Source organism: Pholcus phalangioides, unplaced genomic scaffold (assembly GCF_987345545.1).
Source record: "Pholcus phalangioides strain wild (caught in Gottingen) unplaced genomic scaffold, Ppha-v1.0 ptg000008l_1, whole genome shotgun sequence".
Lineage (NCBI taxonomy): Eukaryota > Metazoa > Arthropoda > Arachnida > Araneae > Pholcidae > Pholcus > Pholcus phalangioides.
The window spans coordinates 53,440,433-53,457,859 of record NW_028301601.1 but is presented as its reverse complement, the minus strand read 5'-3'; the positions used below and the strand labels follow the sequence as shown (position 1 = coordinate 53,457,859).

Here is a 17,427-nt window from a genome sequence, read left to right as displayed (position 1 = left end):
TCGTGCCCTTATCATACCCGCCCCCCCCCTCGTGGTCACAGCTCCGCCCACACGTACGTGTACGCTTACGTATTCGACACTGAATATTTACATACTTCTTCGGTGGCGTTATTAGTACCTTTGGTTCAGTACTTTTTGTGGAAAAATAGACACAAATGTGCAAATTCTCTTAATTTTGCACACGAGTGCATAACCCGATATAGCAGAGCTTCCGAAATTCCATGCTTTTTAGCAATTTCAGTTTGAGTTTATTATTATCATTAATATTGCATTCAAAATTTTTCAATGTTTCACAAATAGAAATTCTTTCTTTTCGAGTTTTTTTTCTTCTTCTAATTTTAAGACATTGCATGAAGCCATAGCGTTTGTGTAGATTTTTTTTCAAAAAAAAATTCTTTTATTTCAAAAGCTAGCGTCCTCTATTGGCTAAACAAAGAGCAAAAATAATTCAATTTACGGAACATAACTTTAACATTACATGGCATGAAATACATATTTTCTATAAATTTTAACTGTTCACATATTTTACTTAATTTATGAAAGCTTCATTCGATAAAATATTGTGTTCTTAGTGATTGATTGATATCGTATGAATTCGAGTATTCGATTATGCAGGGAAAAGTTACAGCAATTATCACATTAAGCGGGATCTTCAACATCTGTCACCAGGAAGAAATTTTGATTCCAGATGATTTTATCAGTATAAGCGGATCAAATTGTTCCTTACTCCAGAGGTCTTCAACATTTCAGACATTGTGGGCCAAAATAAACTTTCTGCGAAACCCGCGGGCCACCAAGTCATGCTGTGGTATTCTCGGTTATTAAACAGGGTTCCCCAAATTTTTTCAACACTTTTATTTACTCTTGAATTTATTTCAAAATTAAATTTGGATTTTTGTTTATTTTCAAATAAATTCGTTTAATTAATTAACTTTTCAAAAAAAAAATTAATTAATTAATTGACTCTTTTTAATAAATTATTTCTTTCATTAAATTTGAAATTTGTCCCGATAATTATGAAATTATCTTTTTCATTAATTTTAAATTATCAGAAAATATAGAATTTTTTTTCAACAATTTTTCATGAATTGTTGCTTTTAAAATTCCTGAAATTATTCTTGACAATGCAATTATTCCCAATAATTCTGAAATTATTCCTAATATAATTCTGAAATTATTCCCAATATAATTCTGAAATTATTCCCAATATAATTCTGAAACTAATACAAATACTAATACAAATACCACGCCACAACAGGCAAATTGCCCAACGAGGTGGCTGACTTAAGAACATCATGGATCCCCGAGCCATTTTTTGGAGGCCCTACCTACTACTGCCACACATGCACCCCCCCTTCACCCGCGGAACCCCCAACGAATCGGTAACTATTCTCAATAATTCTGAAACTATTCTCAATAATTCTGAAATTATTCCCAATATAATTCTGAAACTATTCTCAATAATTCTGAAACTATTCTCAATAATTCAGAAACTATTCTCAATAATTCAGAAATTATTCCCAATATAATTCTGAAATTATTCCCAATATAATTCTGAAACTATTCTCAATAATTTTGAAATTATTCCCAATATAATTCTGAAACTATTCTCAATAATTCTGAAATTATTCCTAATATAATTCTGAAATTATTCCCAATATAGTTCTGAAACTATTCTCAATAATTCTGAAACTATTCTCGATAATTCTGAAATTATTCCCAATATAATACTGAAACTATTCTCAATAGTTCTGAAATTATTCCCAATATAATTCTGAAACTATTCTCAATAATTCTGAAATTATTCCCAATATAATTCTGAAACTATTCTCAATAATTTTGAAATTATTCCCAATATAATTCTGAAATTATTCCCAATATAGTTCTGAAACTATTCTCAATAATTCTGAAACTATTCTCGATAATTCTGAAATTATTCCCAATATAATTCTGAAACTATTCTAAATAATTCTGAAATTATTTCCGTCAGTAGTTCTGCAATTATTCCCCTTTCCGCAATTCTGTTACTATTTTTTCATAAATTATAACTTTTCATCAATTATGAATTTTTTTCAATAATAATAAGATTGTTTCTTTCATTAAGGTGTTTTTGAACATTTCTGTAAATTCTGTAGTTGTATGTATACGTTTTGGATGCCGAATTTTGTCTTTCGAAATATGTAACCTGTATGAAATCACATACCGTCGAAAACTGTTTTGGCTCAGGATTCCCGAATTCGTTACGACGGCCCTTTGTATCGTTATCGCCCTAGGTATTCAAATGCACAACATTACTATTGAATCTCGGTAGTATCTCACAGTTTCTAAATACAGCAGTACAGATTTTCAGTGGCCACAGCCAAAACCAGCTATAGCAGTCTACTATAGCGGATGTTGCCAGAGCTCTCTTTAAACGAATTCTTTTTCGAATTTAATAGTTTTTCTGTGGAAAGTAGCTTTTTTTTTTTTTTTTTAAATTGTCGGCGAATCACAGCAAAGGGCTTCGGAGGGCCACGGGTTGAAGACCCCTGCGTTACTCGATAAGCGGTGGCCGACTGTATATGTAAAACAAGTATAACGAATCAGAATGGAGCAAAGTGATATTTCTGAGTGCAAATAGTACTTACCATCACCGAATGAACTGTAGTACGCTTGGTCGAAATCGGACGCGACCCGCGCAGTCGCTTGACTAGTAGGAGACGAAGAAGGGAAGTGGTGGTAAGTCTGCCCGTGTTGGAAGTAAGACGTGACTTTCTCGATGGCGACGTCTTCGAGCACCCTGTCGATAGCCTCGAAGACACTCTCAGCGTGGATGTCTATCGTCACTCCCGTCGTCGAGTTGAGCATACTCTCCGCCGTGGCGTTGGATGCGTAAGCTGCCGTCGATGAGCTGTTGCCCGTCATGTCCCCGTTGCAAGACGATTGGCGGCCGCTCGTAGTCTTGACTTTGGAGCAGAAGCACTCGAAAGGCGGACAGGAACACTGGGTTTCACCTGCTGGGTTGAATCGAAAACAGAAATATACAGGGTGTCATGAAATATATTTGCCGGTGTACGAGCCCTAGCGGCAGCAAAAATCGGCGAATGCGAAGGAAATTCGAGGAATAGGTGTTTCTAAGTATGCGCTTTAACATGAAAAATAAAAACGAAACCTTAGCTGTCACAGTAGAAACATGGATACAATCAATGCAAGTCTCCCCACCGAGGGGTTAGCGTACCAACTTCTTAGTTAGATAGTTCTTTTTTTTTTGTCTGCGTCATGAGCCGGCGTTTTTTTTTTGGTGCTACAGGTATTTTTCCCACGCCATTTATTGTTTTCCACTGCGTCGATCACTTTGCAATGCATAAAAATGTGTGTTACATACGTCTTTTTCGAAATTTTGTTGTAACCGTAACCGTGTGAGCAGGGTTTCTTCCCTCCTTTCATTCTCTACGAACGATACTTTGAAATACCTATATCTCAAATTTCATTCGTATTTGTTGATTTTTGTTTCCATGTATCGGTGAAGTTATTTTACCCTACATACATTATCCCATCAAAAATCCATTTCTTCGATCATCACTGAAAAAAAAAAAAAATAGAAGAAAAAAAACTGATATAAAACTCACCATTCTTTGCAGGTATTTGGAGATCATAATCCAGAGGTTCCAACCGAGGAGGTCCGTAAATACTGCCGTTGTTCCTCCAAGACGGGCTGATATCATGGCGCTTGCTGTCTTTGAACGATATCTGCGAGACAATAGTCCATGTATGTATATATGAATTCAATCGAATTAGCATAAGTGTTATCAGGGGCGTACGTAGGATCGACCTTTCGAGGGGGGGGGGGGGCGAAAATTTTTTCTTCCCGAAACTTTGAGTTACCACCCTTTAAACAGCATTTAAATTAACAGAAATTGTTTAATATAGCACATAAAGGTTATTTTCGTTCGCTATTTTAATTTTTTCGCAAAAATATAACTTTTTTTCCCTTCAAATTTTTAGTCGGCTTTGGGGGGGGGGGGTACCTTGAGCACCATCCCCTCTCCTGCGTACGCCACTGAACGTTGTGTGTTATGTACAGTTAAAGTAAATTTATCAGTACATGAAATATGTCTATGTTTAGTTGTGCTTAGTTGCAATTAAAAAATAATTCTTGATCTTCCAGTTTTTTTTTTTTTTTTTTGGTATCTAAGGAACAAGTTTCAGAGTTGGTATTGGCCTGACCAAACTGTCAACGTATGGCGTGATGGAAGTACTTTAAGTGGGCCGCTGTGGTGGTCGAATGGTCATAGTGACGGGCTCGCATCGCGAGGATCCGGGTTCAAAGCCCAACGTCGCTGCACTGGTGGTCGGCTGAAGTTGGTTTCTGCGGTTCCCAACTTCGAGGCGCGAATGCGAGCCGATCTCCCCGTTAAGAAGTCTCTCCGCAGAGAGCAGCAGGCCTACAACAGTATGATTGTTTATTCTTTACACTTCACTCGCTATGAGTTGAGAAACAACTAAGCCCAACGTTTTGAGAAACAACTCATAGTTTAAAAAAAAAATTGATGGCAAAAAGTAGTACACAGAAACAAACTTCACGGAAGGTTCACTATACGTACACACATTCCACACCTCGTATTCTCGGCGGAACTCTACGGAATCTCTAACGAATAGGTGCATGCAGGAACGCGTGTGTATATGCGTGGCCCTAACGTACTTATGTTGCTAGAATTTTGTACTTCTTTCATGTTCTTTCTGCTAACTATCTGCTCATATCCCGTAGGGGTCATGTTTGGTTTAGTGGTCTTGCATATTTGAATTGAAGAATTCATTTTTTTGAACGGAAGAATCAGATTACTAGAGAAAGGATTTTTATGTCCTAAAAACTTCTAAAAAATGCACTCAAATAGAAATACGTCCCGTTGCGATATATTTTTGCCTATGATTTTTTCTTTTGTAACACATTGATTGGCTGCTCGTTTTCGATTCAAAGAAATATATAATAAACTGTGCCTGTGCTTCCTTCCCCTCCCACCCCATACAGTAGTTGGCATTGAGATTTATCGGAGAGATGTGTGAAGTCGAGAAGTTGCTCCTTCAATGACCAACTCGAAAAATATCCTTCGTCTCTTCCGATTTTTCTCAAAATTTATGCAAAACACACACATTTTCCGAAACCGAAACTACGTCTGTGAATGATAACCACTGGATAAGTAGGCTGCGTGATCCGTCCGTACGGAGGAAAAATATAATATGAACGTGTGTGAATGCTTCCACGCCAAGTCCGCCCAGCCTGTTACCATAGGGCAACTCACTACAGTTTTGTCCTCGTAGTTGCTGCTCCGTCAATGCCCCCGGCATATGCGAATACAGACTCCTCGAACGGAGCGGAGGAGGGAGTGTATGATTACCGAGAGTGTGCATAGTGAACGAGGGGAAGAGTCCACCTGACTACTTACAAGAAGAAATATCTCGTCTCTGTGGTATAATAGTCAATGCACTTTCTCAGTTTTCAAGAGGTTATGGTGAAAACAACGGAACTTTTTTTCTGAGTTCACCACGGCATAATATCTAGAAAGTCTATTAATTATCTGTATCGTGGGCGGAGAAAGAAAAGCATTACTCATCTCTTCTGCCGCCACCTGGAGGTCATTCGCTGAAGTTAAGAGAATGCTACTATGTGTGTTTTAACCCCTTTTACGATCACGTATGAAAAATTTCGTCCAAACGCCAGTGGAATAAAGTCAAACCTGTTCTCTGTGTTTTTGTCCTCTCTCCTCATTATCATCGCGAATCTTTATTGTAACCCTATGAGCCGAGGTTGTTTTTTTCCCACCGTTTTTTATATACTTCTGTTAGTAAGAGCGAAAGAGAACAACACGTAGGTCGAGGGTGGGAAAAAAAGATAAATGTGCTGTATATTTCTCTTATCTACTTATCTATTACAATGTTTCCTTTTTCTATTTTTTTTTTCTTATCTATTTATAATGTGTGGTTAGGTTAAGGCAAGATTACCAGATTTATCGCCGATACCTCAAATAAAAATTTGTAGCCAAAAGCTTATAAGAGAAGGTGATAAGTGGAAAAAAAATTCGTTGCTGTTGGCGTAATGGTCAGTACGCTCTCCCGGGTTGCAAGATATCCTGAGTTCGATTGTCGCTATAAACGACGGAACTTTTTTTTCCCCCTGAAGTTCACCTCGTCAAAACATCCAGAAAAGTCTATTGATTTGCTATATCGTGAGCCGATAAAAAAAAAAATCATTATCAATCTCTAACGCTCACTAAGTTTCGCTCAAAAACCGAAACTAATTCCAACTATGGCAGCAGTTGAAGTCGACAAATCGATTCATCAGACATGATCGCAAAATTTCTACACTTGCTTTGTTGGATCAAAAGAATCTCTCTTTGATTCTTATTATAATAAAAATGATCGGAGGAAACAGCATTTACCGCGACGCGAGACAAACTGATCAAAGGCATCATCTATCGCATCTTCCCAAACGGAAATTCCAACGACCAAAGATCAGACGCTCAAAATCGAAAACTTGTATTCAATTGATTCTCCCCTTTGATGTTTCACGGAAAATCAAAACCAGCAAACAAACGCTTGCCATCCTTTTGCCAGTTCAAACATATAACCCGTAATTTTCTTACATAAACACGGAAATCTCCACGCTTTTATATATATATATATATACGCGCACACATCTCTCTTTCTCTCTCTCTATATATATACACCAATGTACAGACCACGCAGTTTATACCGAGAGAGAAGGTTATCGCTCAACTTCACCGAGGAAATTATCGACGGACGCCGCTCACCAGATGTCGCCTTGATTGGTGGAGAGAGAGAGAGAGAGACTGTTGCCAAAACCGCGAAGAAAACCAGTGTACACATAGGTACATAAATGCCTTTATACGGAAAAGAGTACAGTGGGAACTAATACAGCTGTTTTGTGTGGAAAAGCGCAAACAAGTGTATCTCGCTCTCTCTCTCTCTCTCTGTCTAGTGTTTTTACTCTTGACTGAACAAGGTCGTGATTGAATTTGATAGGGTTTCCGTGAAACTGAGAGAAAACACACACACACACATGAGTTATAATGTGGTGCCATTTCCTGCAGGAAAGATCCGACACATGGAAACGAGACAGCCTCTCGAATTTGCTTGAGTGGAAATCTCTGTGCTCTCAAGTACAACACGCAGGCAGGGAATTTCGATACATTATGATCAATTGAGAAATTGAACTTCGCGTGTTGGTTTTCAGTGAAACCTCGCTACAGCAATATTTTGTCATAGAGTATCTTGCTCGAAATTACCTATAATCTCTAATCTTAAACTTTCTCAATGTAACGATATCCTTTACTACGATGAATCCCTCTACAACAATATTTTTTTTAGGAGATTAAACAACTGCTACAGCGATATTTTTAATACTTCGTTCCACACAAATTCCATTCAATATATTTCAAAATTTCTTTTTGAAGGGCGTTCAATCAATATCGGTACTTTGCACCGTATTCTTCCGATAGTTTCAATCAAAGTGCCGCGAAGCTACTTTCTGTGTAATAGTAATAATAATAGTAATACTTTTGTGTAGTACAAAAAAGCGTTGTACGGTAAACCTTTGACAGTGTAAAAGTCACCCTCCCACCATGGGCTTCCCGTTCGCGCGCATTTCAACTCTTTTCTTGGCAGCTTTGTATTCTTGGGTCCACCATCTGTGCCCACATGGATCCATCGCCGCTATACTGCCTTATATATATGTCAAAGGATGGGATTACACTGTAAAAGTTAGACAAAAGTTCTTTCATCAAACTCGAAAAATGGACGAATAAGCAGCACATCGGTAACATTTGAGCGAACGCCGATGCAATTTTAAGTTTTGTGAAAGATCTTTAACAAACTTTTATACCTTTTATATTGTAATCCCAGCCTAAAAGCCTTTCACGGCTATTGCTGTTGTACTTTTTTTTTTGTAATTTTTGCATAGTCCCAGGTTGGGCTAATTTTGTATTGCTATCATTATCATTTTTTGTTGTCTTTCTTTTCTTTATTTTTTTTTTCTCTCTCCCCCTGTTCCCTTGCTTACCTAGCCGGACTATCAGTTGGAGTTTTTCCGGCACGACTAGGGGACACTGACCTTACATAGCTGATGCGATAGTGCCTGGTCGTGCTCAGTTTGTTCAGTTAGTTCAGTGTGAAACAACTGACCAAATTTTATTAATCAACTGATCAATAACAATTTGCATACGTTTTTTCCGGGTTGTTATGCGATGGTCTAAGACAGCGGTTCTCAACCTTTTCTGACTCACGGAGCCCTTTTCAGTGAATAATTTCTCTGGCGGAGCCCTGTTTAACTCGAAGAGCCCTTTTTAGTATATTTTTTTTATGGCGGTACATCCTGTAGGCCTCTTTCTTTTTGTTTGTTTATCAAATTTATTGATTTATTTTATTATTCTCGATTGGCCGCGGAGCCCCTGGGAAATGCACACGGAGCATAAGTTGAGAACCGCTGGTCTAAGAAATTGAATTTCTGACGTTTCGCCCACATCTGTGGCGGAAATCTTCAGCTTCTCCGCGGCAAGCGAGGTACAACGCCTTTCTTATCATCTTCTATGGAGTTTCACTTTACAGTCTCACTCGGTTACAGCGACATCTCGGCTAAACGTCAATAATCTACAGTCCCAGCTGATTCCCATAGAGAATAGTACTGGGCCTTGCTTATTACGCCAATGAAAACACAATTAACGACGCATTTTTCGTTATTTTTATCTTATTTATTTACCATAATAAAGGCAATTATATGACCCGAGTTTGGGAAATTCCCATACTTTTGCCCAATTCTTTTATAAAGAATGAATTTCGGACATTATATATGGTTCCCTAAGATATCGATACTCCGGATCCCTTGATCGTTAGCGTTTCCCTGGCTAACCATAATTATGAATGATGAATGGTCATAATTATATACGTGGATGTGGCGATAACCAATCCCCGAATCATAGTGATCGATATATAGAGCCCGGCGAAAGCCCGACAACAATCGTCGACATTGATCGGACATTGGCCGGGTCAACTACGCTTTGTGCCGGCAACATATATTCTCTCCAATTTTTTTTTTTAAATTACGCAAGTTAACTTTTTGTTTTTCAGTTTTTTGTAATCATGCAAATTCTAACATGTTTTCTCCTCCATTTTTGCAATCAGGGAACGCTGGGTAGTTTTTTCTAGTCTATTAATAAAATCGGGGATGAAGATTACTTGCATAATTTATGAATTATATTATCATGAATATGTGTGTGTGTGACTATAATATGTGTTATGTGAAACATTTTAATTCACTGCAGACTTGCGTGCTGTCTGTATTTCTGATCACAAGGGTTATTTTTTAAGGAATATTCAGTGATTTCGCCAACAATTGGTAACATTTGTGGCGAGAATCAGTGATAATTACGATTCATATTTTGCAACCTGGCAGTCGAGTGGTTAGGGAGCTAGTCCCTGACTGTGCAGGTGTGGGTTCAAATCCCTGGGTTCAGGCATGGATATATACTAGCACTAACCAGGAATCATGCTGATCCTTTGGGAATACGTGAGGAGATCACATTATTTATTTATTTCCCATATTTATCTCTCTCAAATATGGTCACTTGAGTCATGTTTAAATAGCATCCCCATGCATAGTATTTGATTACATCTGTTATATTTCTTGTCCAAAAAGAAGTTTCGTAAAACGCTAAAACTCTTCGATTGTAGTGGCAATTTCACGGAGCCCTTGACGTCGTTATAACCGAGTATAACTGTTGGTGGTATGACCAGTTCACGCGTTTCGCGCCCCAAACGAAAATCCTACACATTCATCGCAAGTTCCAAAGAATCTGTTTTTAGCTTTCCGATAGACAGAAAACATGAAATCTCAACTATCCAAACAGGAAAAACAATCATCAAGAAACTTTACTAGAAGCGCGTGAAAATCGCATCAGGTCCAACACATACTCAAAGCGGCCATTACCGTGTTATGCGATGACGATAATAACAACAATAATAATGAAAAAGGCAAGGGTAAAAATGTTCCTGTTTTTGTTTTTTACGCATCATCAGCGAATGTCTCGGAGGAAAATCTGCAAAATGTTCGAACCGTGAGGAAAGGAGGAACCCGACACCTCGTTTTCGGATCACGCTTTAAAAACGCCCCACTGTTGTTATTACTGGATCGGATATTGACACGACACGAATAACATAGACCGGAATCATGTAGAGAAAATTCTCGTATCCTAATAAAATATACACAGTGGAAACTCGCTATAATCATGCTCGATATAACGATAAATTCCTCAATAACGGTATTTTTTTTTCGAATCGTATTTGGAATTGCGTACTTTCTGGGTCCTAAAAGTTTATAGAATCTCTAAAAAGTGGTTTTTCAGACAAATGAAAATAGATGTATGAACGTGTAAAAAATATATCGTATTGAAGGTCTGATGCGATTGGCATTCAATAAGTCATATTTAGACCAAAATAAAAAACAAATACAAATGAAGACTGTCCCAAAAGTTTATGGAATAACCAAGTACATTATGTATAGGATTTCTGACAAACACGTGTTAATCAATAGCTGATAATATTCCAATTACAGTCGAACCCGCTTATAACGAAGCCGCAACAAAAAAAAAACAGAGGACCTATTCGTTATACGTGGACTTCGTTATATCCGTACTGACTGGAAAAGTTATGCGATCGATTTAAGCAAAATAAAAGCATTTTACATGCACGATACGCGTTGTTTCAGTAGTCTGAGCAGTTTAAAATGAATAGATTCAAATAATATAATTTTTATTAAAAATTAGAAATTTAATTACAATCTCGCGTGTAATTAAATACATCACCAGAAATATGTGTCAATCATTGCTTTTTGCTTTTTTTTCCCCCTTGATATTTTTGTGGACTTTAACCGTTTTGCGTTTAGAGGGTTGGTGCACGCAAATTTTATTTAAAAAAAAACACATTTTTGAATTTTTCAAGTTTCAAGTTATGAAATTTTCTACATCTAACTGCGTTCAAGTTTTTTGTTCTACCTGTACTAGAAATATAACTGCTTTTAGGAATTATATATTTTAATGTTTTCCACACTAAAATGCTCTTTTCTCAAAAAAACTTGAGTGTTTTGCTAGATAAGTAACATTTTTTTTTCCAAACACCACTCATTCATATGTCTTGAAACTTTGTGTGCCTCTCAACACTATGGTGTTACGTACTGTAAAGCGAAGATTTGTTTTATTGAAACTATTTTAAAAAGTTTTATGGCACAAAATATGGGTAAATTTTTGTGATTTTTGAATGAGTTGCATGCTGTTGAACTTAAGATTCGAGGGGGAAAAAAAAAACATCAATTAAAATCCTAAATGCTCGTGTTAAATTGTATAAAAATATCTATAGTATTTGATAATGTAATCCCTTGGGTTAATACATAAATGGTTATATATATGTTTTTGTATATTACGTCTGTATTGTAGGTATATTTTGTTTTTGTGTGTATTATTTATTATATGTTGTATATGTGTGCGTGCAATAAATTTCAAATTTGGGGAAAAAAATTGAGTGCTTAAAGTGAATAGAAAATTTTTAAATGCTCCTTAAAGGAAGGGGGGGGGGTTCCAATAGGAAAGCGTGGGAAGCCAAGATCCTGCACCCACCACCGCCCCCCCCCCCCAAATCATTTTTGCTAAATAAGCGTGCGTAATATAGACTTTTCTTTCAGTAAGAGCACGGACGTTCCTCTCTCTTTTTTTTTTTTGGTATCCCACTTTCTTTTTTAACTTTTGGCTTTTAATCAACTACTACTACTGAACCCAGACATGCACCTCGTCCATATTCGTTTGCGGAACCTCTAACGAATTGGTACATGCGGGAATGTGCGTGTACGTGTAGTGAAACCTGATGTGAAGTTTGTTTCTGTGTGATGCTTGTTATGTGTAGTGCTGCCATCTTCCACCAGTTTTTTCTAACTATGAGTGAAGTGTAATGATTGCACAATTAATCGTTGTAGGCCTGTTGCTCTCTATGGCGAGACTTTTTAATGGGGAGATCGGCTCGCATTTGCGACTCGAAGTTGGGAACCACAGGAAACCAACTTCAGCCGACCACCACTGCGGTGACGGTGGGGTTCGAACCCGGATCCTCGCGACGTGAGTCCGTCATTATGACCGCAGTGGCGCTTTTAATCAACTGGAGAAACTGAAGAAACCACGATACGCCCAGGCTCTGTTGCAACAAGCAGCGTAAGAATTTCGGCGCGAGACCCGGGCATCTCCGGCGAAACCATAATTTATTGACACGTCAAAGATTACATACGTAAGTAAAATTATGTAAATCGAAGAATCAAATGAATGAAGTGAAATCCAAAGTGTGCAACGACTTTTAATCAACCGCATAGGTGAAATTTTTGAAGCATAACGTTTTGTACTTGATAATTCTCAAAATTAATTTGCAAACCACTACAACCAATGTCCGAATCTAGATTGAGAATGGCAAATCTGTACTAAAAGTGGTTTGGAGGCTGGATTCTTGGGGATAAACAACTTCAATCCTTCCTTCCCAATGAGCTTTTCTGCAAACAAGATGTAACAGAGAAAAAAATACAAAATATAGGATTTTACAGTACCCGAAACAGCCCTACTAGAATGTCTTCCAAGGAAAGACAAGAGATATATATCAATGGCAGGAAGATAAATTTACAGAACAGAATTTAGATAAGATAACAATGAAATTATAATAATTCCATGTTTGAAAATCGGTCGAAAATTTGTTATAGGCGTACTTTGCTGAAATCGGTGGCTCGTTATGAGCAATTAAAATAGTATAACGAAATTCACGGGACACGAAAAAGCATCGTTATACGTAAAAATTCGTAATATCCATGTTCGTTATAATATAAGCGAATTCGACTGTATTTTGAACGACATCAAACAAGTGATCTCCCATTGAAACAACTAAACTTTGTAGGAGTTTGTGGGTCTAAATTATATCATTCAGTTTCGATGACATGTTTCAAGACGTTCATTGAACAAAACTGTTGTCGCTCATTGGAGTAGACTTTATGAGTCATTATGTGCTCTGCACAGTCTCCTTACACACTTTCTGTCTGGCTGAGATCAGGACTCATCGGTTCTCAGTCTAGTAGACTCACATTTTTCATTTTGGAAATAGGTTTTCCTAACGTTCTACATATGCATGAGAGTATTATGCTGAAAAGCATCAGTTCTCTGCCCACGCCCGTAAAATTTAACCAGAAAGAATGAAATGATTTTCTAGTGTCTCTATGTATTTTTGCGCGTCCTGTCTCCTATCAAGTATTTCTAAAGTCACCTACCTATATATACAGGGTGATTATAAAAAAACTATCCCGACATATGGGCCCCCAACTATCATACCATTCACAGAAACTGAATGAAATTTTGGCATAAGGTATTTTGATGTATGCGCTCAAGAATGATGTGGAAAACAAAGTGTCACTCTAACAGTTACGGTTAGAGTGAGAAAATTTCGAAAATATCAAATGGCAACACCAAGTTTTTTGCATTGGAATGTGATCTCCATTGTGAAAAACCCTAAATAGCGTTCGAACGGCAACTGTAGCATCAAAATCACAGACGGTAGATAGGCTAAAAGTGAGGACAACCAATAAGGACACAGAAGCAGCATAAAATAAAGCATTTTATTGTGTTTTCCACATGACCTTGTGGAGGACTAATCAGGCTGGGATCTCAGCCGAAGAAACGGTGTGACGAATGAAACGAACATTAATGCTCTGGTGCACGGCAAAGTCCTTTTTACTTTTTCCTTGCCTAGCTCCGAGGATTTTCGTGCTACAGGTGCCATTCCAACGCTATTTAGTGTTTTTCAGTATGGAGATCGCATTCCAATACAAAAAACTTGGTGTTGCCATTTGATATTTTCTCACTGTAACCGTAACTGTTAAAGTGACACTGTTGTTTTCCATATCATTCTTGAGCGTATACCTCAAAGTACCTTATGCAAAAATTTCATTCAGTTTCTGTGAATGGTATGATAGTTAGGGGCCCATATGTCGGGATAGTTTTTTTATAATCACCCCGTACATCTATCATCAATTCACTTGACAGTTTTAGTTTTTCTTCGGAAGTGTCTAACAGCATCGATATTTTGCTCTATTTTTCCTTTGAAAGCGTTAATGAAGTTGCCGTGAAGCCAATTTCTTCGTAGAAGTACTTCTCGATTTAACGATAACCTCTCTACAACGATATTTTTTTCTTGGTCTTCGGAGTATCGCTCCTAAATTAACATTCTTCTTTAGAATTCCCAGACATAGCACTGTCTGTTCATCTTGTAACTTTAATGTGCATCATGAATATGTTACGATAAATGCATAACCGCTATTCATCTCGTAAAGTTTGATTAACTTGTGACTTTTACGGGCCATTTTTCGACAATACTTAAAAGTGCTTAGTAAATTTGATAAATGCTAAAAATTTATCACTTCTACTGGTGATGATACATAATACCCAAGCGTGCCTGTTAAACATGATAAACATTTGAAATTGACCGTTTTTACTGGTGGTTATGCATAATACCGTAGTGTAATTGATGAATTTGATAAATGTGGGAAAAATTCATAAATGAGTCTCGGTAGTGGGTTTGATGGGTTTAGTCGGACCCCAATATAACGAACTCCTATTTAATCAATTTTAACATTTAACGTTTTTCCCCCGATTCTGTCTTTGTGCGAATCTGTGAGTGAAAACTTGTAAAATTTCGTTGAATCGAAAAAAAAATTTATTAAATGGGAGTTCGTTGTTTCGGGGTCCGACAAAATAACTTTGTCAAATGAATGTTCATTGCTTCGGGATACAATCGTAAAATTTGTTGAATAGGAGTTTGTTCATTAAATCGGAATTTATTATATCGCGGTCAGACTCTCGCTCACGTGCGCAGTCATCTAAGAGATAAATCTTTTTGCGGTAATTGGATTGATTTAACATTTTTGCCAGTACGAAATGGCGATTATGAATAATAACCACCAAATGTGAGGAATTTAGTACGATTCCTCGTAATTACCAACGGCGCCTATTATGCATTATCGACTGCAAAAGTGATAATTTTTTCGGTATTTATTAAATTTACCAACGACGCTTGGCTATTATGATAATTCGCCAGTAAAAGTGATAAATTTAGGGAAATTTATCAAACTTACTAAAATGGTCTCATACTCAGTAAATCGTCTCAAAATCAGTATTGAGCAGTGCTATCGTAACTGAAATGTTTTTATAATCCCATTTGCGCATTCATGTTAGTATAGCCACCGAAAAAAAATGAAATGAAATACTATAATACTCCAAAATACCTAGTGTGTAATATTCATAAGCTTCTCGATAAAAAAAAATCATTTGTACTGACTCTTCATACATCACACGATCTGAAAACATCGTTAGAGAGTAAATGATCGTAAATATGAGCCTCGAATGGATGTTTCGTGTCCAGGAAGCGTTTTCTCACCCCATATCGACAGACACCTTCCATGTTGTTCTCTGTGTTGGATGCGGATTATTACGTTTGATGTCGGAAGAGGAAAAATAAGAAGAGAATAATACAATTATTACGCACGTTGTGTTGTTCTGTTAAAGCTGGAATAAGGCCGATGCGAAAACTTTCGCGATCAGTTAGTTTGTTGCTCGTGGAATACATGGATTATAAAAGAACGAAAACGTTATTATTGTTACTTGCGGTTACGGTTACCCGGGAATTCCATCATGGGAAGGCGGAGAAAGTATCATCCATAGACCAGAGAACCCCCAACTTCTCCGTTCACGCCACCATTGGAAATGGGATTAAACTTTGCGGCACCTCAAAGTGGTGTAACACACTGATTGGGTGTATAACGGGCATTACTCAATGGATTCAATGTAATTTTTAATTCGATGTACTTCTTGTGGCACCCCTGAAACCCCCCTTCACATTCTGGAGCAGAGCTCCTAGGCTGAGATCTTTGGTGAGTCCCAAGCCAAACTTTTCATGGGCTCTTCTATAGTTAATTTATAGCATGAAGAAACAAAAAATTATGGTAGTTTTCCTGTGCCCAAAGGCAGTGCCGTCTTAAGGCATGGGATCACCCGGGCACCTCAAGTGAAGAGGGGCCTCACAAAAATGAGATCTGGTTGAAATTTTCGAGAATTTGTTTGGTAGGGCCTCAGAAAAATAAATTGGCCCGGGGGTCCATGATACTCTTAAGACGGCCCTACCCAAGGGGGGTAGGGTACGCTCTGACATCCCACCTTGTAGAGGGGCCATAACCACAGAGTAATAATACTATAGAGTGCGCGCGAGGGGTTACAATGTGAAGCAAAGATCCGGAGTCACGTGACTCCGGTCGAAAGGCTGGTCAGGGAATCTCGCTGGCAATGCTTTCCTTATGGCTGTTCGTACGACGATCTCCAAGTGCTGTCTTATTTTTCATTAGAATGGTCACCACGTGTGCAGCTTTCGGATGTTCGGACCGGTTTAGGAAAGGAGGAACATTATCCTTTCACAAAGGAATACTTTTTTGCTTATTCCCCTTCTTATAAATTAAAAATTGGAATATTAAATTGACGATGCAATGGATTTCTGACGTAATCTCAGTTTTTAACGACTCCATTTTGGATTTAATTCAATTAAAGTTCCAAGTTTTGGTAAAATTCAAATGTCATGAATCATTATTAAATGTTTTAATAGAATTTTTGGCAATAAATGATTGAAATTGTGAGTTTTATGAAGTTTTAACTGAAATATACGTCTCCGCAAGATTTGGCGAGATTTGGCGAGCTAGTGAGTTCATTCGAGTTTTGCTCAACTTGGAAGAAAATATGCTTTTCAGAAGGAGAAATTTATGAAAAATATTCTATTTAAATAGAATGTGAGGAAAACTTCCCCCCCCCCCTCTAGACAATTGCAGTTTTGCATAAAAATGCATAACAACCTCTAAAAATAATAGTATTTTTACCCCTCTTCGTAACGGTTATGTTTGCATATGCTGATAAATACAGCAAAAGCCAACATGAACTAAGCCGATGAAAAAAAATCTCTCTCTATCTTCGCATTTATTATTAATTTAATTTTTAGGGCGAAATATGTGTAGTGCACGCATCTCATACGGACAGAACTAAGTTGTTGAAATAAAGTGATATTTCAGCATGGATTTTTTCCATATTCATTAAACTTACTAACTTCATTTTGAGAATTATTCGATTCATTCGTAAAAAGTGATAACTGCTACGAAATTCATCAAACTTACTAAAAATATTGGTAATTATGCATATATTTACCAACTATTATGCATAATTTCTGAAGATAACGCGCCCTACGGATTTATCAAATTTACAGTAACATAAACATTATATATTTGTTGTATACAATATTTTGTTTCCTGTGTGTGTATAGATATTTAGA

The 17,427-nt window shown here is 37.3% G+C and overlaps 1 protein-coding gene across 2 annotated transcripts in view; it reads right to left on the bottom strand.

Moving 5' to 3' along the window:
• Positions 1 to 17,427, bottom strand: part of LOC149084513 (uncharacterized) — a 58,108-nt gene that overhangs the window by 12,067 nt on the left and 28,614 nt on the right. The window contains exons 5-6 of one of the 2 annotated variants that reach the window (XM_089235493.1): positions 3,609 to 3,729; positions 2,628 to 2,996 (exon numbers count right to left, since the gene is read on the bottom strand). In XM_089235493.1, coding sequence (XP_089091619.1) covers positions 2,628 to 2,996; positions 3,609 to 3,729 — 490 coding nt within the window. The remainder of the gene's footprint in view (positions 1 to 2,627; positions 2,997 to 3,608; positions 3,730 to 17,427) is intronic. The other variant, XM_089235492.1, reaches the window with a different exon arrangement.